This window comes from Giraffa tippelskirchi, chromosome 4 (assembly GCF_054371585.1).
Source record: "Giraffa tippelskirchi isolate mGirTip1 chromosome 4, T2T-mGirTip1v1.2.pri, whole genome shotgun sequence".
Taxonomy (NCBI): domain Eukaryota; kingdom Metazoa; phylum Chordata; class Mammalia; order Artiodactyla; family Giraffidae; genus Giraffa; species Giraffa tippelskirchi.
In genome coordinates this window covers 12,891,192-12,916,979 of record NC_137278.1, presented here as the reverse complement: position 1 = coordinate 12,916,979, position 25,788 = coordinate 12,891,192, and the positions used below count along the sequence as shown (strand labels likewise).

The following is a 25,788-nucleotide window of genomic DNA, read 5'->3' as shown; positions in this document are numbered from 1 at the left end:
AGAATTAGACTCACATACATAGAAAATAAATGTGGTTACAAAGGGGAAGTGTGGGAGGGATAAGTTAGGAATTTGAGATTAACATATACACACTACTATGTATAAAATAGATAACCAACAAGGACCTACTGTATAGGACAGGGAACTGTACTCAACATTTTGCAATAACCTATAATGGAAAAGATTCAGAAAAAGAATATATAATTATGTATATATTCAGATACATATATATATATATATATCACTTTGATGTACTCTTGAAACTCACACAGCATTGTAAATCAACTACACTTCAATTTCAAAAATGTACTTTATAAACAGTCATTATCTCCTCTCCTAGTCATGTTTGATGACTTTTTACGGTTATCTAAAACAAATTTTCACTTTTGATGACTGAATAAAAAGCAATTTAAGAGCAGAAAAGTCTTACCTCTAATATTAACTGGAAAGAAAAGGCAACAGAATAAACCTGCATTTATGATAAGCATAGTTAAGTCTAACTGACATTGAGACCTTCATTTCAATATGATTAATTGGTTAGCAAAAGACCTTTGTTTAGTTCTTTCTATTTTTTTATCATTTTATAGACCAACATCTGAAAAATGCTCTTTTAGGTTCAAAGGATAAGTTTCATAATCTCCTTCTGATTAGAGCTAATTATCTCCTTACAGAAAAATTTTTCTGATATTAGTTTTTATTCTCAAAGAGGAGCCTTAGATTAGTGTGTTTCCACATTTTCCCTTTGATAATTTACCCTGTCTTACTATGACTTGTCAAATTGCAATTATTAAGAATTTTTGTGCAGTTTTTTTCCACTCTTCCTTTAGAACTCTGTTATATGAATATTGTCCCAGTATTTATATCTTCTTGAGGTATTGACTCTTTTACCAATAAATAATGTCCTTCTTTACCCCTTGTAACATTTTTTTGACTTAAAGTCTATTTTGTCTGATAATTACCAAAGCCATCTCAGCTCTATTTTGGTTAAGATTTTCACCGAGTATCTTTTTCTACCCTTTCACTTTTATTTGTGTCCCTGGATCTAAAGTGAGTCTCTTGTAGACAGTTTATGTTTAGATCACATTTGTTTGTTTTAATCCAGTCAGCCAATCACTGTCTTTTAATTAAATAGTTTAATTCATTTACATTTACATTTAAAGTAATTGTAGCTAAAGGACTTAACTTCTGCCAATTTATTATTTGTTTGCTACATGTCGTATGTCTTTTTTGTTTCCCAGTTCCCCATTACTTTCTTCTTTTGTATCTAATTTATTTTTTCAGTTTACTGTTTTGTTTCTCCCCTTATTTCCATATATATATATATATATATATATATATATTTAACTATTTTCTTCATGCTACCCTGGAGATTGCATCTTATATTTATTACACCCTAGTTTGAATTAATAGCAATGTTCTGGTATTTAAAACTACTCAATATCAGTAGTAATTAGATAAAGGCATATCATTTTGATGATAGTTAAACCTACTTCCTCCATAGCAGTCTGTTTCTTCTTCTCTAGAACAGTAAACTATTTTCTTTAGAAATGAAACCAATAATTACACCATCTAATTACAGTAGAGTTCTCAGGAGAAGCAGTGACTAGCAGAATGAGTGCTAATTACAATGACCTAGTGGTTTTTACTTATTTAGGTCTCCACTTTGACACAAATAGGATAAGAAAAATGAATATTTTACTTTAAAAAAATATAGTCTAGTATTATAGAAATAAATATTGACATTTTAGAATTGGAATGAAATGAATAAGAAAAATGTTAAATAACTGTAGAACCAAAGAACTAAGAGAATTTTTGTTACCATCTTCTAACATTGGAAAATATATTGTTTAGGCAGTTAGCTTAGTCCATGCTTAGGTCAATATGATAAATATTTACTGAGCACTCTCTGCAGTAAGGGCTTCCCTTATGGTTCAGCTGGTAAAGAATCAGCCTCCAATGTGGGAGACCTGGGTTTGATCCCTGGGTTGGGAAGATCCCCTGAAGAAGGGAATGGCTACCCACTCCAGTATTCTGGCCTGAAGAATTCCATGGACTGTATAGTCCATGGGGTCGCAAAGAGTTGGACACGACTGAGTGACTTTTGCTTGAACTTGAACCTCTGCAGTAAAGTTTGGGTGCTAGGTGCTATGGGATCCTAATCTGTTAGATCCAAGGGAAAATTATGTCTCTTTTACCTGGAGCTGTATATCTTCAGTGGATAACAGAGAGTATAGCTCATGGTAAACACTAACAAATACTTATGGACTGATGCACTCATAGATGAACTCAACATTATTCTTACCTCCTTAACTCCAGATTATTGTATTTAATTAAATATAAAATACCATCAATTATAAAATACATTATTTTAATGTACCATTGAGTACAATGCTCTCAATTATTTGTGACATGCCATAAACTTAAATGAACCTCAATATGAGATGTTAAAGTGTGAAAAAAAGTGTCTTAAAATTAATAAAATATGGCTTTACTGATAAAATAGCTGGATCATGAACAATATATAGCACATAGTGTCTGGAATAAGAGACTTCCCAGGTGTCTCAATGGTAAAAGAATCCTCCTGCAATGCAGGAGACATGGGTTCGATCCCTGATTCAGGAAGATCCCTAGGAGAAGGAAATGGCAACCCACTCCTGTATTTCTGCTGGAAAATCCTATGGACAGAGGAGCCTGGCAGGCTACAGTCGATGGAGTTGCAAAGAGTCAGACGCAACTGAGTGACTGAACACTCATGCACATCTGGAATAAGGCCTGGATTTGAATCAGGGCTCCAAAAGCTTTCATGTTTAATCTGGCAAAGAAAAAAATAAGGCAATATTTTAGCTCCCTTAGTAAATAGAAGGCTGTTCCTTAACTTAAAAATTTCAATTTTGTCAAAGAAAAGAGAGAGGCCTTTCAGGGTAGTAGTTCAACTATATATATGCTTTGGCTTCAAAGAGTCCTTGATTCAAGTTATATTTCGTAGCTACCTTATTTTTTTAAGTCACTATACAATGAAGAAAATAAGTGCACACGTTATAAGGCTATTGTGTGGTTTGTGTCAGAGAGACTTATAAATTCTTGAATACATAAATGTTAGTTGCCTTCCTTTAAGTGAAAGATTATGTAACAATAAACATGATTTGTGTTTAATGGAAATTCATGTACTGAGGGAGCAGAGAAGACAGATATATCATTCTAATCAGGTCACCAAGGAATGCTCCCTATAGGAGGCTGCATTTGAGCCTGGAGATGCAGGTGAAGGGAGAAATGCAAGACAGTGAGGTGGCTGAATTGTAAGATGTGATCAGGAATCACTAAGTGACAGGAAATGAGCAACATGTATTTGGTGGGGCATGTTGAGACCCTGATGTAGGGATTCTGTGTGCTTTCATGAGTTGAGAAGAGTCAAAGATCTGAAACTGCTGGCTTTCCATAGTGGTGGCAGCAAGGAATGGTAATCAAACATCTGAGCAGACTTCGGTCACCAGGGAAGGGTGATCTAAGGTTAGGTTCAAAGGCTATGACCCTCCCTTTTGTTAGAGGAAAGTGACATAAAGCCATGGCTACTGAACTAATAGCTGTATCTAAATTTGGGAGAGAGGGAGAGACAGTAGTTGTCCTTTGTTAAAATGGAAGCATTCAGGGAGGCCAAATGGAGACTTTATAGGCTCAAGGGGGATTCTGAACCCAGATGTCCCTGCCTGGTACTCCATCCTCGGTGCTACATGGGACACCACCCACGTAAGCCCTCAGAGGGGTCGAAGAGCCAGGGATGGAAAATTATTGTCCCTCTTGGACACCTATGTCAAGCTAAACAGAGGTTACACTAGACCCACAGGTTTGAAGAAAGGGATTTGGGGCCATCCTGGGAGGCAGAACATGTAAGTCTTCTGGATCCATGGAGATGATCCTGCACAAAGTTAATGAATGTTTGTTTCCTTACTCTCTCCTCCACCAAACACCAGGGACTTAGTGGCACAGTATTAGAGGATGCTCCCAGGAGGGAAGCAGGAGCTGTAAGTATCTGCAGGTTGCGAAGGATGGTAAGAATCCAGGGAAGGGAGTGTCAGATTGAAGAAGCATTAGGAAATGGTCTGCCGTCAAACAGGTACTTTTTCTGTATGCTGTCTCTTGGCACAGTTTTGTCTTCTTTTTGACAAGTCATTCCATGGAGCATAAGTAAGGGAAGAGTGGAATAAATAGATGAGGCAAGACTTCAAAGTTCTTCCCAGGTAAGAAATCAACTTTGGAAATGCCTGGCAAGAAAGTGTGAATCTCTGATCTCAGAGAGATAATTAGTCATCACTGGATACTAAATAAGTAATTAGTCATCACTAGAGTCTAAATTATGTTCATGCAAATATTGAGTTTTTATGTCTACACTCCAAAGTTGAATCTTCCTTTACCCATCTGTCTGTGAGTCACATTCCTCTGGCCTCAGGACATGAATTATCAGTCGATGAACAGGGAGATTGGGGAGTTCATTTTCTCATGCAAGTTCACTCCCTCTTTCTCACTTTCCCTTCCCCATCTCTCTTTTCACTAAAACTGTTTACATTCAATTCAGTGTGCTTTAGATGACTTCCTTGCTCCATTATATATGATGTGGAAAGAAGCATCCTGATTCAAAAAGATTCACCAACTGCAAACTAGATGAGATGACTATCTTATGATTATCAAGATGTGGATTAGTCACTGATAATCCTTAATCAGAAGCTGACCTGAACCTGATTCACAGACTGCATCCGTGGCTCCTGTGATTATGAGCCACAGCGTAGGGAAGAGGAAAAGGAAACCTAGCTCTAACACCCCCTTCTCTCTCTCTCTCTGTCTCTCTCTCACCAATGCCACCCCACATCTGTTTTCTATAGCTCTCCATCTCAAAGATTTTTTAAAAAACAAGTGAAAACATACTTTGACTCCAATTTCACCATATTCAGGGGAAAAAAAATTACATTAAAAATGGTATTTATTAATAACTACTCAGCATAAGACCAAGATGGAAAGATGCATGTCCCAGATGGCAAGAACCATCCATTGACCTTATTGTTTACCTGCAGGTGCATTCAAGTCCATGGGAATGTCCAACCTAACAAGATTCTCTGAATTCATCCTCTTGGGACTCTCTTCTCGCCCTGAGGACCAGAAACCACTCTTTGCCCTCTTTCTTATCATGTACCTGGTCACTTTGATGGGAAATCTGCTCATCATCTTGGCTATCCGCTCTAATCCTCATCTCCAAATCCCAGTGTATTTCTTCCTGAGCATCTTGTCCTTTGCTGATATTTGCTACACAACGGTTATAGTCCCCAAGATGTTAGTGAACCTTTTATCAGAGACAAAGACCATTTCCTATGCTGAATGCCTGGTGCAGATGTATTTCTTCCTAGTCTTTGGAAACATGGACAGTTACCTCCTGGCAGCCATGGCCATTGACCGCTATGTAGCTATCTGCAATCCCTTCCACTATGTCACTGTTATGAACTATGGACTCTGTATGTTGTTACTGGCTTTCTCCACAGCTTTCTCCTACCTTCACTCCCTCCTACATGTCCTCCTGGTGAATCGGCTCACTTTTTGTGCATCAAATGTTATCCATCACTTTTTTTGTGATGTCAACCCTGTTCTGAAGCTGGCCTGCTCTTCTACCTCTGTCAATGAAGTTGTCGCCATGACAGAAGGACTGGTTTCTGTGATGGCCCCATTTGTCTGCATCATCATCCCTTACCTGAGAATCCTCATTGCCGTCCTCAAAATTCCCTCAGCTGCTGGAAAACGCAAAGCCTTCTCCACATGCAGCTCCCATCTCACTGTGGTGACTCTCTTTTATGGGAGTATTTGCTGTGTCTATTTCCAGCCATTGTCCAGCTACACTGTCAAAGACCGAATAGTAACAGTCAACTACACTGTACTGACACCGATGTTGAACCCATTTATCTACAGTTTAAGAAACAAAGACATGAAACAGGGCTTAGAGAAATTGATAAGCAGGATTAAGTTTCAAATGAATAGGCTTTCTACTAAAAATTCCAACAAAATCCGTGGAGCCTGATTGAAAGGTGTCCGTGTGGATGTGTATGCACATGTGCACACTCATGCACACACACATCAGCATCTGAGGGAAGTCTTTTATGGAGAAATACGCTTTCATCAATTGGACCTTCACCCTGTAGTTTTCCACCCTGTGGTCTCTAGCATGACATGGTTGGATAGTTCTACCCATGTCCTGGTACCTGTGCTGCAACTGTAGACTCACCCCATGATATTTCTCCATTCTAGAAAAATCACATCCCCTTTATTCCTTCTACATTTACTTGGAACTGTCCATTTTTCCAACTATTTATAACTTCAGCCAAGTTTAGGCATTTGAATTTTTGTACACATCTATGGAGAAATCTATTCGTGTGCAAAGATATTTATGCATACATAACCACTCTGTTCTATTTAAACTTTCAGACTTTTTTTGCAGGTGTGTCTGTGTGTGTGTATTTGAGGGGGTGACCTCCCTATCAGACCAGACTCGGGGTCTCCTTACCTGTGCGTTTTTCTCTCTGAAAATGCCTATATTTCCATGTCTTTTTTTATCTGTTTATTTTTTCAGAATGAAGGAAGATTTATTTATTCTATGTAATCAGAAATGCTTCCTATAGCCCCTGGAGGCAGAATCAAAAATCAATGGATGCATTTCAATTTAAAAAAAGATAAATGGATGTAAACTGATAGTTACAAACATTTGGTTTAGAATGCCTGATGTGAAATGCCTTTCAATTTAGGTGGGGAATGAATTATATAGAAAAGTAGAATCAGAGAGAGGAAGACAAACATTACAGCCTTCATTATATGTTGAATCTAAAAATCAAAGCTAATGAATAAATAAAACAGAAACAGACCACAAACACAGAGAACAAACCAGTGGTTGCCAGAGAGGAGGGGCAGTTTGGGGCAGGCAGGAATGGGAAAAATAGGTGAAAGGGAATAAGATATAAAATATCTTATTAATAAATGTCAGTTATAAAATAAAGTCACAGGCACAGGGATGTAATGTACAGAATGGGAATATAGTCAATAACATTATAATAACTTTGTATGGTGTACAGCCTATCAGTTCAGTCACTCAGCCGTGTCTGACTCTTTGCGACCCCATGGACTGCAGCACATCAGGCTTCCCTGTCCATCACCAACTCCTGGAGCTGGCTCAAACTCATGCCAGCCCATTGAGTTGGTGATGCCGTCCAACCATCTCATCCTATGCTGTCCCCTTCTCCTCCTGCCTTCAATCTTTCCCAGCATCAGGGTCTTTCCCAATGAGTCAGTTCTTCGTATCTGGTAGCCAAAGTGTTATAGACTATAGTGTATAATCTATAAAAATATCAAATCACTGTTGTTCACCTGATACTAATATAATATTATAAGTCAACTATACTTAAATAAAAAAGGAAAGGAAAGCAGTCAGATGAATTACTATACTCTGTGTTGTTATGGGTAAAGGCAGTTTAGGGTGACTTTTTCTCCTGGTGTCTGTATTTTAACAAATGGAATTGTTTAAGTCAAACAAATTAATCTCTCATGGTATGTTACACAACGAATTGATGGATGACCTTAAAGTTTTAAATGACAAAATAAAGAGTGTTTAAATCCCTCTGATTTTGCTTCAATCATCCCTTATGCAGGTAAAATTTACAAAATTCATAAGCTGAAATTATAATAATCCCCAGGATCTCAGAATGTGACTTATTTGGGGATAAGTTCTTTAAAGAGGCAATTAAGTTAAAATGCAAAGAACTGACTCATTGGAAAAGACCCTCATGCTGGGAAAGATTGAAGGCAGGAGGAGAAGGGGATAACAGAGGATGAGATAGTTGGATGGCATCACTGACTTGATGGACATGAGTTTGAGCCAGCTCCAGGAGTTGGTGATGGACAGGGAAGCCTGGCATGCTGCAGTCTGTCTAAAGAAAGAGGCCTCAGAAGAAACCAACCCTGCCAATACCCTGGTCTCAGATGTCTGTGGATGCATGCTAAGTTGTTTCACTGGTGTCTGACTCTTTGCAACCCTATGCACTGTAGCCCACCAGGCTTCTCTGTCCAGGGGATTCTCCAGGCAAGAATACTGAAGTGGGTTGCCATGCCCTCCACCAGGAGATCTTCCCGACCCAGGGATCGAGCCCACATCTCTTACGTCTACCTGTATGGGCAAGCAGGTTCTTTACCACTAGCACCACCTAGGATGTCCCAGAATTGGGAGAGATAGATTTCTGCTGTTTAAGCCAGCCAATCTGTGGTACTTTGCTATGGCAGCCCTAGTGGTAAAGGACTTGCCTGTCAATGCAGGAGACATAAGAGATGCAGGTTTGATCCCTGGGTTGGGAAGATCCCTTGGAGGAACGAATGGCTACCCACTCCAGTATTCTTGCCTGGAGAATCTCATGGACAGACGAGCCTGGCAGGCTATAGTCCATGGGGTTACAAAGAGTTGGACACAACTGAAGCAACTTAGCACACACAGCAAACTAATAAAATATCTTTGATGATTTTGCTGGTGATAACTGAAAAGCAAGTGGCACTCATTGTCTCAAATGTTTAATCCACAACACAAGTATTCCACATGTCTTCCATCCTGGCTATTACATTAGTTTTCAAAACCTGAAAGTCTCTGATTCATGGATAAATCAGTGGAATATAAAACTAGGGAATTTCCATAACCTCTAGCTTGCCTAGGAATAAGACCTAACCTTAACTAGTAAGAGACTGGAGTGCAAAAGTCAGAGCAAATGATCAGAATGATTAATAGGTTCCCCACTAAAGCAATGAGGTATACAAAGTGAAAAAGGACAAAGAGAGGCTTCTAGTCCTCAAACCAGAAGAGTCTCTGGAGGATGAAATCAAATTTTATAGTTGAGATTCACTTGTAGATACATAAAAATATTTTAATAAATTCTGCCAGATTAGATTCTTAGCAATTCAGTCTCCAAAGAAACATGAAAGACTACATTTCTCCATATCTCCACCAATACTGTATGCTACTAATTTATAAAGATTTAAAATCTCAATCTGATGATGGACAGTGGCATCTTAGTGCTTTCTCCCTACTGAAGCAGGAGAGCAAATTCCCTATCATTATTGAGCTTTTGCACCATCTCTTTAAACTGGACCTCCCAGGTGGCTCAAGTGGTAAAGAATCTGCCTGCCAATGCAGGAGACACAGGTTTGAACACTGGATTGGAAAGAACCCCTGGAGGAGGAAACGGCAACACACTCTAGTAGTATTCTTGCCTGGAAAAATCCATGGACAAAGGAGCCTGGTGGGCTATAGCCCATGGGGTCGCAAAGAGTCGGACACAACTTAGTGACTGAACACAGCACACTTCTTTAAATTGCCTAAGTATTTTGCCCTTTGGGGAGATTGTTGTAATTTTTGTATCAAATGGTAGGATCTCTGTAAATTGAGAATGTTACAAGTTTGTTTACTTATGTATTTACAAGTATTTTCTTCAAATAAATTATTTGTCCTGTAGTTTCAATATAAAAAACCAAAAAAAATTTTTTTTGACATAGACTAGTTTATTCATCCTTTCTTTTACACTCTGAGTGGGAAGGTAGGCTATGTAATTAATAATAAAACTTGTTCTAATATTTTGTAAATATTCCTGATTTGGACTTATATTTTTAATCAAGCTGGAGGACAGACGTTTGGAGGGCACAAACAAAACCTTGTGCGCACCAGGAGCCAGGATAAAGGAGCAGTGTCCCCACAAGAGCTCGAACCAGTCCATCCTAAAGGACATCAGTCCTGAATATTCATTGGAAAGATTGATGGAATCTGAAGCTCCGATACTTTGGCTACCTGATGCGAAGAACTGAATCCTTGGGAAAGACCCTGATGCTGGGAAAGATTGAAGGCAGAAGGAGAAGGGTATGAGAGAGGATGAGATGGTTGGATGTCATCACCGACTCAATGGACATGAGTTTGAGCAAGTTCCGGGAGTTGGTGATAGACAGGGAAGCCTGGCATGCTGCAGTCCATGGTGTCGCAAAGACTCAGACATGACTGAGTGACTGAACTGAAGAGTGCAATTTTATATGACACTTATAAAATCTATCTTCCTGATTCCAGGATTATTTAAAAACACCCTTTCTCACTAAATTAAAAAGTCACCAATATCATATACCTAATAAGATCAGTGAACTAAAATGGACTGGAATGGGTGAATTTCACTTAAATGACCATTACATATACTACTGTGGGCAATAGCATTGAAACATGTATATTATCATATATGAAATAGATCGCCAGTCCAGGTTTGATGCATGAGACAGGATGCTCAGTGCTGGTGCACTGGGATGGCCCTGAGGGATGGGATAGGGAGGGAGGTGGGAGGGGGGTTCAGGATGGGAACACATGTACACCAATGGCTGATTCATGTCAATGTATGGCAAAAACCACTACAATATTGTAAAGTAATTAGCCTCCAATTAAAAAAAAAAAAGAATCCCTTAGAAGAAATAGGAATAGCCATCATAGTCAACAAAAGAGTCTGAAATGCAGTACTTGGATGCAATCCCCAAAACAACAGAATATCTCAGTTCATTTCCAAGGCAAAGCATTCAATATCACAGTAATCCAAGTCTATACCCCAACCAATAATGCTGAAGAAGCTGAATTTGAACAGTTCTATGAAGACCTACAAGACTTTCTAGAACTAACACCCAAAAAAGATGTCCTTTTCATTATAGGAGACTGGAATGCAAAAGTAGGAAGTCAAGAAACACCTAGAGTAACAGGCAAATTTGGCCTTGGAGTACAGAATGAAGCAGGGCAGAGGCTAATAGAGTTTTGCCAAGAGAATGCACCGGTCATAGCAAACACGCTCTTCCAACAACACAAGAGAAGACTCTACACATGGACATCACCAGACGGTCAATACTGAAATCAGACTGATTATATTCTTTGCAGCCGAAGATGGAGAAGCTATATATAGTCAGCAAAAACAAGACTGGGAGCTGACTGTAGCTCAGATCATGAACTCCTTATTGCCAAATTCTGACTTAAATTGAAGAAAGTAGGGAAAACCACTAGACTATTCAGGTATGACTTAAATCAAATCCTTATGATTATACAGTAGAAGTGACAAACATATTCAAGGGATTAGATCTGATAGACAGAGTGCCTGATGAACTATGGACGGAGGTTCATGACATTGTACAGGAGGCAGTGATCAAGACCATCCCCATGAAAAAGAAATGCAAAAAGGCAAAATGGTTGTCTGAGGAAGCCTTACAAATAGCTGTGAAGAGAAGCAAAAGACAAATGAGAAAAGGAAAGATATACCCATCTGAATGCAGAGTTCCAAAGAATAGCAAGGAGAGATAAGAAAGCCTTCCTCAGTGGTCAATGCAAAGAGATAGAGGAAAGCAATAGAATGGAAAATACTAGAGATCTCTTCAAGAAAATTAGAGATACCAAGGGAACATTTCATACAAAGATGGGCTCAATAAAGGACAGAAATGATATGGACCTAATAGAAGCAGAAGATATTAAGAAGAGGTGGCAAGAATACACAGAAGAACTGTACAAAAAAGAGCTTCACGACCCAGATAATCACGATGGTGTGATCACTCACCTAGAGCCAGACATCTTGGAATGTGAAGTCAAGTGGGCCTTAGGAAGCATCACCTCGAACAAAGCTAGTGGAGGTGATGGAATTCCAGTTGAGCTCTTTCAAATCCTAAAAGATGATGCTGTGAAAGTGCTGCACCCAATATGCCAGCAAATTTGGAAAACTCAACAGTGGCCACAGGACTGGAAAAGGTCAGTTTTCATTCCAATCCCAAAGAAAGGCAATGCCAAAGAATGCTCAAACTACCCCACAATTGCACTCATCTCACATGCCAGTAAAGAAATGCTCAAAATTCTCCAAGCCACGCTTCAAAAGTTTGTGAACCGTGAACTTCCAGATGTTCAAGCTGGATTTAGAAAAGGCAGAGGAACCAGAGATCAAATTGCCAACATCCGCTGGATCATCGAAAAAGCAAGAGAGTTCCAGAAAAACATCTATTTCTGCTTTATTGACTATGCCAAAACCTTTGACTATGTGGATCACAATAAACTGTGGAAAATTCTGAAAGAGATGGGAATACCAGACCACCTGATCTGCCTCCTGAGAAATCTGTATGTAGGTCAGGAAGCAACAGTTAGAACTGGACATGGAACAACAGACTTTCCAAATCGGGAAAGGAGTACTTCAAGGCTGTATATTGTCACCCTGCTTATTTAACTTATATGCAGAGTACATCATGAGAAACACTGGGCTGGATGAAGCTCAAGCCGGAATCAAGATTGCTGGGAGAAATATCAATAACCTCAGTTATGGAGATGATACCACCCTTATGTCAGAAAGCAAAGAAGAACTAAAGGGCCTCTTGATGAAAGTGAAAGAGGAGAGTGAAAAAGCTGGCTTAAAGCTCAACATTCAGAAAACTAAAGTCATGGCATCGGGTCCCATCACTTCATGGCAAATAGATAGGGAAACAATTAAAACAGTGAGAGATTTTATTTGGGGGGCTCCAAAATCACTGCAGATGGTGACTGCAGCCATGAAATTAAAAGACACTTGCTCCTTGGAAGAAAAGTTATGATCAACTTAGACAGCATATTAAAAAACAAAGACATTACTTTGCCAACAGAGGTCCATCTAGTCAAAGCTATGGTTTTTCCAGTAGTTATGTAAGGATGGGAGAGTTGGACTATAAAGAAAGCTGAGCACCAAAGAATTGATGCTTTTGAACTGTGATGTGGAGAAGACTCTTGAGAGTCCCTTGGACAGCAAGGAGATCAAACCAATCCATCATGAAGGAAATCAATTCTGAATATTCATTGGAAGGACTGAGGCTGAAGCTGAAGCTCCAATACTTTGGCCACCTGATATGAAGAACTAACTCATTATCCTCTGACTTTTGACTCCAGGAAGCCTTTATGCACATGTATACTGTCTCCCTTATCCTTTACTCAGGGTTTTTGCCTCTCTTTGTCCCTGCCATGATTATTCCCTTGAGATGTTTACAAGAGACAAAGACTGGCTATTTACCCTGTATCTGTTGTTACTTCCATTTTGGAGGGCAAAGAGGAGGCTGGTTGTAAATTCCTCGACTGGAGCCCACCTATCTCTTGCCTCAGGAAGTGCAAATAGGAGGCTGTCTGGTTGTAAATGTCCAACCTGGAGCCCATCTATCTCCTACCTCAACAGAATATTCAGTTAGCTGTCCAGAGTCCTCTGCATTAGGATTCTATGCTCAAAATACAAATAACAATAATGTGTTACTTTGCTTCCACTTTGCCATTTTTCTTTGGGCAGCATTTTCCTTAGCAACCTCATGGAAAGGGGCAGTTGGACCTTAGAGTGAGATTCAAATTTTCCTGAGTCCCTTGCCCATAATGTCCTCTAATAATTTCCACCATCTGGTGAGCTAGCATATACTTTTAATCATTTATTTTAATAAATTTATAAGTATCAGTTGATGTACAGTATATCATCATGGTAATGAAAAGTAGCCAGCACAAATCAATCACCTACAATTCTGACTGATAGGAATTATTCACCTCATTTCAAAGATGAGGAAACCGAAGTTCAAAGATGTGAACTGACAAAGTCATGAACGGGTAAGTGGTAATCACAACTCAAACTCAGAATTGATTAACTCTAAATCCCAACTGCCTCCCCAGACTCTATGGGGAGAAATGGTAAATGTCTAAGGCCATGTCTTAACCTGCATGAGAATGTAGTCAAGGCCATTCCCCAGAGTCCCTCCTGGGTTTCCTTCTGGAAGAGTTCTGAACCAGATGAGCCAATGTTCTGATCAGATCAACAATTCTGCCCTTGAGGAAAGGTACATTTTTCTAACTAGGCAGAGGGATGGGTGGACCTGGGTAGTTTGTTTCTCTGACTGACGACTGTGTTGGGATCAGTTGTGACCAAAGTTACACTGAAACTGACTTGCTGTGACAAGAGGCTCCAGCCTTAGTTCCCAATCAACAATTCACAAGGAGAAGCCAAACTTTTACCTCCAGACTTTTATTTAATTAGGCTGTAAGGAGCTGCCCTGAGTGGTTAATTAGCATCAGAGTCAAGTTGCCTAGAGGTTCACTAGCAAAAACTCCCGTGAGTCTTGTTTAAAAAGCTGAGAGCGCACCTGTCCCTCTGAGGGAGCTTCTGCAGTGATAGCGGCTCAGAAGCTTTTCTGACACATTGTCATGAAAGAGGTCTCCTGGTTTTCCTCCTGGGCTGCTCTCAAGGGGCCATATTCTGCTTTAATTCTAGAAAGAGGAAAGGGGATGCCTTAACTCAGAAGATTTGCCTCCTCCCATCTGACGCCAATCCCCCAGGGCAGTATTGGAGGGAGCTATTAAATGATCATTTTAGAGGAAGGGTAGTTTTAAACCATTCTAGGCACGGCTCTTTCCCTTGTATTCTTTGAATAACATTATCCTGAGGCATCCAATTCAATTCCCCATTCTTTTGGTCTCCTTATTAAAAACCTTTGTTAGAGTGTCTACTTTAAACTAAAGCAGTGATTCTCTACCTCCCCTGTATCATTAGCATCATCCGGGGGAGCTTTTAAAACAATCCTGAAGCCCAGGACCACACCCCAGCTCAATTAAATCAGAATCTCTGAGTGCCACCCAGGTATCAGTTTTAAAGCTTCCAGGTGATTCCAATGAACTGCCAAGGTTGAGAACCAGTGATCTCTTTAGAGGGCTCTAATTGTCTTATGAAATTTGTTAGAGCCCTCATTGTGAGTTTTGAGCTCAGTAAATTAATAACCTTCTTCCCTAGTCTCCAAGGTATGTTTTTTATATCCTAAGAGTTTTCAAAAGTTTTTTATGTGTCAATATTTGATGCTGAGAGACCACAGAAAGAAGGCACTGTATTTACAATATTAATTCTATGTTTCTGATCTTTCATATTTCTATTTGCCATTTTAATCTCCTAGGTACACTGATAAATGAGTTTCCCTGGTGGCTCAGTGGTAAAGAACCTGCCTGCCAAAGCAGGAGATGTAGGTTCAATCTCTGCGTTGGGAAGATACCCTGGAGAAGGAAATGGAAACCCACTCCAGTATTCTTGACAGGAGAATTCCGGACTGAGGAGCCTAGTAGGCTATGGTCCATGTGGTCGCAAAGTCTGACACAACTTAGTGACTAAACAACAACACTGATAATACATGAATACAGTCTGATTGTAAAATTCAAACAGAAATTATGAAGTAAAAACTGAAATTCTCTTTTGAGTCCTACCCACAGATGTTACATGTACATATATATCTCCATGTAGGTAAACATAAAGATTAACAACATTTAAATCACACTACATAAATATATTATCTTGCAACTTGAATTTTTGTCTAACAAAATATCTTGAAGATAGTTCCAAGTCACCGCTATCTGCAATCTACACTACTGTTTTTAACTGCTCTATAGTATTTTAATAACATTTTATAATACAAAACCACCATAATTTATTTACTCATCTCTTTATTACTGGACATTTAGAGTTTCTATTTTCTCTTGTCTCTATTACAAACAACTTCTATGAACGCCTCTACATATATATTTTTCAAATGGTACTGTTGTTCATACCAACTGCAGGGTCTGGGAAATTTAAGTTTTCATATGGAATGTTTGGTAAACATCATTGTCCCTGCCATAATTGGAATATTTGTCATTTTCTGATTGATTTATTGGCATCCTCTGTATTTTATGGATACTATATGTACAATATTGTATGGATATATTATATTGTATGTCTACCATATAGATAATATTTTCTACAAATCCTTTGCCTCTGTTTTGACATCATTCATAGCATCATTACCATACATCATTTATCACACATGTTTTCACTTTTATGTAGTCAAGTCAGTCAGTCTTTCCCTTTAGAGCTTTAAGATTTATTTTATATTTACATTTTGTGGAAGGTTTAGTCCATCCCCAAGATTATAAAAATATTCTCCTATATTTTCTCCTTATTATTTTACAGGTTTTCGCCTTTTAGACCTCAAATCCATGTGGAATTTATTTTTATACATGGTATAAAGGAGAAATCTAAACTTAGATTATTTATATATTTTTATAGATATTATATAGCTATAAATTTCGATCAATTATATATTCACTTCTTCCAATTGAATATTGTCCCACAATTTTCTTTTCTGCCATATTCAAAAAGGCTAAATGTCTTTTTATGTAGGTCTGTTTCTGAATTCTACTCTGTTCCATCAGTTCTATTGCATTACTGTCTGTTTTTCTGACTGAGAAGAGAAATTCACCCTAAACGTTTGCTTTGTTTTTCAAAATTATTTTTTACTTTTGTACATTTTCTCTCCTTGATGAGCTTTAGAATAATTTTGACCTATTCTATAAAGACTCCTACTTGAATTTTATGAGTGTATTGAATATAAGTAATGATTTGGGAAATTAACATTTTTACCATATTATCTGCCCATCCAACAATAAGGATTATATGATCACCCTCTACTACCTACTACTTATGCGGCTTTGCTGTTAGCTTTCTTTTGAGAGATGCTCTCCTAGTCAGACTTTTTCTATAAGCAAATTATAAACAGAATACCTCTTCACTATTCTGGGGGAAGCCCCTGAACCAGAATATTAGAATTGAAGAGTTTCAGACTGAGGTAGTATGCATTTTGTTAAATAATACAAATGACCATCTTCACTGGACTGTGGCATCTCTGGGGAGATTACTGATATTAGCTCCTCTGTAGGGTGGTTAAATCTGGCAAAACTACAGTCCTCTGGTGTGTCCAGATATGGTCTGTTACAGACTTGAACTTGGGGAAAATGAGAACATGGAAGAGAGGAATGTCCTCTGCAAGAAACAAATATGCCTTAGGTTTATGTTGCCAGGATAAGGAAAGAAAAGATCAGAATGGAATCTTCTTAATTTCCTACTCATGGAGTAGGAAATGGCAACCCACTCCAGCATTCTTGCCTGGAAAATTCAATGGACAGAGGAGCCTGGCAGGCTACTGTCCATGGGGTCTCAAAGAGTTGGATGTGATTAAGCACATATCTTGAGTTATTTAGAATTCAGAAGCTAATGAATTTAATTCTTTTTAAATCACCCTAATGTCAAGATATTTAATAAAGAATTTTCTGTTTAAAAAAAAAAAGAGTGCATGGCCAATGGCATCTAGGGACAGTTAACATAAGCATCCACTCTGTTTTTCTGCATGGCAATCTCTTTGTGTTACCTTCAAGTCTTGATAGAGTCTGTTAATGCACAGCCCCAAGCAGTGTGTATAATGGTTCCTTGCTGTTGCTAACCAAAGCTACTACATTATCCCCTGACAATTTCCTTAAATTCTACCCCCACCTTTGAAAATAATCCTTTTTTCAATCTCCTCTCACTTGGAGTGTACCATCTCTTTTCTCTCTTGGACCGACTGCATAAGGCAAAATATGCTAGAGACAGATATTCACAAAGTGAGCGGTGTTAAGTCCTGAGCTAGGGCAGTGGCAGTGGAGACTGGGAAGGGAGACCAATTTGAGAAGTTCTGAAGAGAAAGTTTTGACCAGACTTAGTGATGGCTGCAGTCCATGGGGTCACAAAGAGTCAGACATGACTGAGTGACTATCACTCACTCATAGTGATTAATTAAATGGGGGAGGAGAAGGGTGGTAATAAGAGGAAGAACTTTAAAGACTCTTTTCAAGTTCCTGACTTTAATGACCAATGGTTGGCCATAATAGTCATGGGAAAGGGAGCAATTTTGATGTGTGAGTGGCAATGGATACAGTTAGTAGATAGATAGAAATATAAATCCTCTCAATATGTGAAGCATGTTGACCCTTAAGTGGGCTTTCCAGGTGGTTCAGCGGGTAAAGAACCTACCTGCTAACCAAGGAGACACAAGAGACATGAGTTCGATCCCTGGGTCCAAAAGATTGTCTGGAGAAGGGAATGGCTATCTACTCCAGTATTCTTGCCTGGAGAATTCCATGGCAAGAATGCAGGCTGCATCCACCTTTTTCTCAAGTGCACATGGAACATTCTCCAGGATAGATTACATCCTGGGCCATAAATCTAGCCTTGGTAAGTTCAAAAAAATTGAAATCATTTCAAGCATCTTTTGTGATCACAATGCAGTAAGATTAGATGTCAACTACAGGAAAAAAACAATTAAAAATACATACATAGGGAGGCTAAACAACACGTTTCTGAATAATGAACAAATCATGGAAGAAATCAAAAAGGAAATCAAAATATGCATAAAAACAAATGAAAGTGAAAATGCAACAACCCAAAACCTATGGGATTCAAAAAAAGCAGTACTAAGAGGAAGGTTCATATCAATACAAGCTTACCTCAAGAAACAAGAGAAAAATCAAATAAATAACCTGTGTACACCTAAAGCAACTAGAAAAAGAAGAAATGAAGAACGCCAAAGTTAGTAGAAGGAAAGAAATCATAAAAATCAGAGCAGAAATAAATGAAAAAGAAACAAAGGAGACTATAACAAAAAATCAATAAGACTAAAGCTGGTTCTTTGAGAAGATAAACAAAAGACAAACCATTAGCCAGACTCATCAAGAAAAACAGGGAGAAGAATCAAATCAACAAAATTAGAAATGAAAATTGAGAAATCACAACAGACAACACAGAAATACAAAGGATCATAAGAGACTACTATCAGAAACTATATGCCAATAACATGGACAACTTGGAAGAAATGGACAAATTCTTAGAAAAGTATAACCTTCCAAAATGGAACCAGGATGAAATAGAAAATCTTAACAGCCCCATCACAAGCACGGAAATCGAAACTGTAATCAAAAATCTTCCAGCAGACAAAAGCCCAGGACCAGATGGCTTCACAAGTGAATTCTACCAAAAATTTAGAGAAGAACTAACACCTATCCTACTTAAATTCTTCCAGAAAGGTGCAGAAGAAGGTAAACTCCCAAACTCATTCTATGAGGCCACCACCACCCTAATACCAAAACCAGACAAAGATGCCACAAATAAAAGAAAACTACAGGCCAATATCACTGATGAACATAGATGCAAAAATCCTTAACAAAATTCTAGCAAACAGAATCCAACAACATATTAAAAGGATCATACATTATGACCAAGTGGGCTTTATCCCAGGGATGCAAGCATTCTTCAATATTCACAAATCAATCAATGTGATACACCACATTAACAAATTGAAGGATAAAAACCATATATTATCTCAATAGATGCAGAGAAAGCCTTTGACAAAATTCAACACGCATTTAGGATAAAAATTCTCCAGAAAGCATGCATAGAAGGAACATACCTCCACATAATAAAAACCATATTTGATAGACCCACAGCAAATATTATCCTCAATGGCAAAAAATTGAAAGCATTTCCCCTAAAGTCAGGAACAAGAAAAGGGTGCCCACTCTCATCACTACTAGTCAACACAGTTTTGGAAGTTTTAGCCACAGCAATCAGAGAAGAAAAAGAAATAAAAGGAATCCAAATTAGAAAAGAAGAAATAAAAGTCTCACTGTTAGCAGATGACATGATCCTCTACATAGAAAACCATAAAGACACCAGCAGAAAATTACTAGAGCTAATCAATGAATATAGTAGAGTTGTAGGATATAAAATTAATACATGGAAATCCCTTGCATTCCTATACACTAACAATGAGAAAACAGAAACAGAAATTAAGGAAACAATACCATTCACCATTGCAATGAAAAGAATAAAATACTTAGGAATAAATTACTAAAGAAACAAAAGACCTATATACAGAAAACTATAAAACACTGATGAAAGAAATCAAAGATGACACAAATAAATGGAGAAATATACCATGTTCATGGATCAGAAGAATCAATATAGTGAAAATGAGTATACTACCCAAACCAATCTATAGATTCAGCGCAATCCCTATCAAGCTACCAATGGTATTTTTCACAGAACTAGAACAAATAATTTCACAATTTGTATGGAAACACAAAAAACCTAGAATAGCCAAAGCAATCTTGAGAAAGAAGAATGGAACTGGAGGAATCAACCTGCCTGACTTCAGACTATACTACAAAACTACATTCATCAAGACAGTATGGTACTGGCACAAAGACAGAAATATAGATCAAGCACCTGTAAAAGAATGAAACTAGAACATTTTCTAACACCATACACAAAAATAAACTCAAAATGAATTAAAGATCTAAATAAAAGACCAGAAACTATAAAATTCCTAGGGGAAAACATAGGCAGAACACTCTCTGCCATAAATCACAGCAAGATCCTTTATGATCCACCTCCTGAAATAATGGAAATAAAAGCAAAAATAAACAAATGGGACCTAATTAAATTTAAGAGCTTTTGCACAATGATGGAAACTACAAGCAATGTGAAAAAGACAGCCTTCAGAATGGGAGAAAATAATAGCAAATGAAGCAACTGACAAAGAATTAATCTCAAAAATATACAAGCCACTCCTGCAGCTCAATTCCAGAAAAATAAATGAGCCAATCAAAAAATGGGCCTAAGAACTAAATAGACATTTCTCCAAAGAAGACATACAGATGGCTAACAAACACATGAAAAGATGCTCAACATCACTCATTATCAGAGAAATGCAAATTAAAACCACAATGAGGTACCATCTCACGCCAGTCAGAATGGCTGCTATCAAACAGTCTACAAACAACAAATGCTGGAGAGGGTGACAAGAAAAGGAAACCCTCTTACACTGTTGGTGGGAGTGCAAACTAGTACAGTCACTATGGAGAATAGTGTGGAGATTCCTTAAAAAACTGGAAATAGAACTGCCATAAGACTCAGCAATCCCACAGCTGGGCATACACACCAAGAAAACCAGAATTGAAAGAGACACGTGTACCACAATGTTCATCGCAGCACTGTTTATAATAGCCAGGGCATGGAAGCAACCTAGATGTCCATCGGCAGACGAATGGATAAGAAAGCTGTGGTACATATGCACAATGGAATATTACTCAGCTATTAAAACAGAATGCATTTGAGTCAGTTCTTATGGGGTGGAAGAAACTGGAGCCTATTATACGGAGTGAAGTAAGTCAGAAAGAAAAACACCAATGCAGTATATTAATCCATATATATGGAATTTAGAAAGATGGTAACAATGACCCTATACATGAGACAGCAAAATAGACACAGAAGTAAAGAACAGACCTTTGGACTCTGTGGGAGAAGGCGAGGGTGGGATGATTTGAGAGAATAGCGTTGAAACGTATATGTGAAATAAATGACCAGTCCAAGTTCGAAGCATGAAATAGGGCACTCAAACCAGTGCACTGGAACAATCCAGAGGGGTGGGATGGGGAGGGATTTAGGAGAGGGGTTTGGGGATGGGGGGACACGTGTACAGCCATGTCGGATTCATGTCAATGTATGGCAAAAACCACCACAATATTGTAAAGTAATTAGCCTCCAATTAAAATAAATTAATTAATATTTTAGAAAAGATTAAAAAAAAAAGAATGCAGGCTGCAGTCCATGGGGTCACAAAGAGTCAGACGTGACTGTGTGAATAACACTGCTGCTTTTCACTTTCATCGAAAATATACAACTAACCCTTAAAATTCAAGAATAAGAAAGAAAACAACTTGATTTTTAAAGTGGACGAAAGATGTGAATCAGTTCAGTTCAATTCAGTTCAGTCGCTCAGTTGTGTCTGACTCTTTGTGACCCTATGAACTGCAGCATGCCAGGCCTCCTTGTCCATCACCAAATCCCGGAGTTTACCCAAACTCATGTCCATTGAGTCGGTGATGCCATGCAACCATCTCATCCTCTGTCATCCCCTTCTCCTCCTGCCCTCAATCTTTCCCAGCATCAGGGTCTTTTCAAATGAGTCAGTGATGGATACAAACTGATTTATTAGAATAGGACACTTGCAAGGCTTACAACTGGGCAGGCAAGAGGGTGCTAGTCCAAAAATTAGTGGGCTACAGTTTTATAATCAACAGAAAACTTGGGAGAGAAAGAAGACCACCTTCTTCCTCATTCTTGAGTAAATGTCACACTTCCATCATTAGTTCCTCCTACATGTTGGGCAGAGGCGTTTCCTTGTCCTTACATTATCAAGCCAGGACATTTGAGGCACAATGGAAATGAGCAAAAAGAAGGCATTGTATACTAACATATGGTAAATCATCAAAGGTTTCAGTATAATTTCACCCTTTCCTTATAGTTTTGCTTTCAGTGTGCACAGAGAAGCATGTCCTAGGAATCTTTAACTTACTGAGTCATTGGGCCTGAGCCTTATTCCACCATTGTTTTATTTTGGGGGCATGTCTCATGCTTCTGTTACCTGGTTTTGTTGCTAAGTGAGCCTGCTTGGTTTTGTGGTTATGCAAACATGCTTTCTTTAGTAATCATTAACTTACAGGGGTCTCCCATACTTTGATCTTTACTCATAATCCCTTAGTGGGATTAACTACTTAATCACCTACTCTGTCCCTATAATGAGCCTGACTTTTGTATCTTCCCATATATGGAAAAGTGCTAAATTCATTCATTAAAGATGTCTGGTTTTCTTCAATTAACCATAATCTTTTATGTTTTGAGTACCTGATTTTTGTTGTAAAATCTCCTGTGTATCTTGGCTCCACCTTACTGCTTCTGGTCACTCTCTGAGCTATCTGAGAGACTGAGGCCTGGGCTTAAGTCCTCAGTTTTGTCTGCTGAATAAAATAAAATTCTCAACAAGAAGGTTGTATATTTTTTTCAATCAACATCAGGCAGCAGAATAAATTTGTTTGTATTCCCTGAGTACAATAAATAATCTCTAGCTACTTACAAAAAGATGTCTTTCGGTAGGTGAAATAACCTATGGTGCATCCAGGCAATGGAATATTATTCAGCGATAAAAAAAAAAATGAGCTGCCAAGTCATGAAAACACATGGAAGAAACTTCAATGCAAACAGTAACTGAAAGAAGCCAAGCTGAAAAGCTATAGCATATTTCAACAGTGTATTCCAGAAAAAGATAAAACTATGGAGACACTAAAAAGATCAGTAATTACCAGAAGTTGGGGAAGGAAAGAAGGAAGAGATGGAGCACAGGAATTTTAAGACAGTAGAAATTTTCTATGTGATACTATAAAGGTGGATATGCATCATTTTATGTTTTACCTTTTATGACCTTTTATGATAAAACATTTTATGTTTTATCATTTTACCTAGAAGGTACACCACCCAGAATGAGGCCTAATGTTAACTATAGACTTTAGGTGATAATGTGTCAATGTGGGCAAGGGTAATACTGGGGGAGCTATGGATATGTAAGGGCAGGGGATACAAGAAAACTCTGTACTTTCTGATGAAGTTTTCTGTGAACCTATAACTGCTATAAAAAATAAAGTCCATTTAAATGGAAAATTTGAAAGAAAAAATACAAAATATCTAACTAAAAGTCCTGATTTTTATGCCAAATATAATTGAGGATAGTGTGGATTAGAGAAGCTAAATAAGTTGCCCCAACTGACCCATATAATAATTGATGGAACTGGAAATCAAAAACAAGTAACCTGGATTAAGAAGCTGAAGCAATAAAATGTTTAAGGAAGGCAAACAAAAAGCAATTGAAAATGAGGCTCGAAAAGGTTAACTCTTGCAAAACCTTATACAGCTTTTAAGAGGCAGAGCCAGTATTCAAATCTATTCAGTCTGACTCCAGAGCTTGTACCTTCATCCCTTCCCTGTAACACTAACCTGCATCTAGATACAGTCATCCATGCAGACATAGAACCTCAGAGACGTCAGAGGCCATCCCCTTTCCTTCCAGCCAACATGCTGACACGCACAGGAGAACAGGTATGAGCAGAGAGCACATAGAGGGTATCAGCACACACATGTACATACCACACATACATGTGCACAAAAACACTTGCACCCTCCAGCACCACGGTCCTACTTCCCTTCCCAGGTGTAGAGACTATACCTCCAGAGGCCAGATTCCCCAGTCTCCTGGGCACAGAGCTCAGTGAGGGCATCAGGACTGTTCTCCTCTCCTGGGAAGGCTGCAGGGATGATCCCCCGAGGGCTCTGGCTTGTGGGGGTTGTGGGGGAGGACATACCTCTGGGTCTCCCTTCTATCAACAGTTCCCACTGTAGGCAGGGAGAAGAACCAGTGCAGTTCTGAACATAGATCTTACCTGCCTCCTTCCTCAGAGAATCAGAGCCTGATCATAACCTGCTGGCAGGACCCCAGGCCTGACCAGGACCCTGAGTCTCCTCTGTCAGGTCCACAGGTAGGCAGCATGATGGACCTTTAAGAACAGAGATTAGGGGTTAACATCATCATGTGACCTTTTCCTAATCCTTTCTTCTCTCCTTCATCCCAAAAGCCAGTAAACACTGCCTCTTCTCTTTTTTCCCTCTCTCTGCTTTTCATCACATATCACACATTTTTGGAGAAGCTTCTCTGTGTAAAGTGCTGGCCCCTGTCTTAAAGGGCACAAAATGGAGTCAGCAGGAGAACAAGTGAATGAGACAGTTAAGATAATGCAGGTGTTAAGAGGATACAAGCTGGCTTCCACCACCACCTAGCTGTGTGGCCTTAACCAGGTCATTTCAGTTTCCTCTGCCTAACTTTCATTACCTGTAAAATGAGATGCTGTAATGACTAAATGTCTGAATATGTTTGAAGTGTTTAGAGCAGTGTCTGGCATGTATAAGCACTATGGAATTGTTAGCTATTATATGACCGTGATAGAGAATGTACATGGAAAGGGGCTGCAGTGACATGGGGGTCTCAAGGTGGAGGCATCTGGGGGAGGCATGGCCAGCTCAGTGGAGGAACAAGAGATCTGTTTTCAGAAGTCCCACTTTAAGCACCTCTGGTGGATCAGTATGTTGAGACAGAGGGAAGACAATAATACAGAAAGGAATCCAATAGGCATATTTGAAAAGTCCACCTGCCTTGGCATCTAGAATGGAACAGCTGGGAAGGGCTAGGTAAAGCTTTAATCTGCTATGGGAGTGAAAACTAGGCAGAAAGGAGAGATTTCAGAAAGTTGGGGAGGGAAAGACCATCCTGAAAACACCCTGCAGACTCTTATGAAGGTTGTATCACTTCAGGAGACTATACATTTGTGTGTCTTACTGCTGGTAGTGGGAACAGCGCTGGGCGGGGAGGGGTGGTCCAGGAGAAATTTTAACATCAGCTCCTGATGGTGGGAAAGCAGAGAACCAGTCTTCGCTCAGAATCTGCCAGAGCTGCGGTTCAAAGAGAAGGAAGAGAGCTGAGCATAAAGATTTGTGGAATGAGAGGTAGAAATGGGAGCAGAAAGCAGGGAAAACGACAGGATCCCAGTGTGTGGGAGACAAGGATGGAGGAGGAGGAGCAGGTGAGCAAGGATGTTGAAGGCAGTTTGCAAGAAGGAAGGACTGCTGCCTACGAAGGACTGGCCACTATCGCTCTCTACCATATGATGATGGTTTGGGGAAGAAGTCTGATAAAGTAGTTTAAAACATGCTATTTGAAATCAAACATACCTAGATTTAAGTGTCAGATATACCAGCTTTGTGACCCTCTGAACTTCAGTGTCTTAATCTATAAAAAAGCGATGATAATGCTACGAACATCACAGTGTTATTGTGTGGGTTACATGAGACAAATGCTAAGCACAGAATCTGTTCAGTAAACATCCAGTCATTTGTTTCAGTTCAGTCACTTTTCAGCTGTCCTCGCCTACTCATGGGAGCAGGTACATGAATATTGGGTAATTTTGCA

The 25,788-nt window shown here is 38.9% G+C and overlaps 2 protein-coding genes across 2 annotated transcripts in view; one reads left to right on the top strand and one right to left on the bottom strand.

Moving 5' to 3' along the window:
- The window catches only part of LOC145545078 (olfactory receptor 1J4-like), a 196,770-nt gene that overhangs the window by 107,798 nt on the left and 63,184 nt on the right, over positions 1-25,788 (bottom strand). The window contains exon 3 of the mRNA XM_081588739.1: positions 24,209-24,322. The gene's annotated coding sequence lies outside the window, so the exon portion shown is untranslated. The remainder of the gene's footprint in view (positions 1-24,208; positions 24,323-25,788) is intronic.
- On the top strand, positions 5,078-6,055 carry LOC145545575 (olfactory receptor 1L3-like). The gene has a single exon (XM_081590451.1). The coding sequence runs from the start codon at positions 5,078-5,080 to the stop codon at positions 6,053-6,055; it is 978 nt and encodes a 325-aa protein (XP_081446577.1).

Bases quoted from the DNA above. Each gene is read 5' to 3' on its own strand.
- LOC145545575 (XM_081590451.1), top strand. From the start codon at position 5,078: ATGGGAATGTCCAACCTAACAAGATTCTCTGAATTCATCCTCTTGGGA.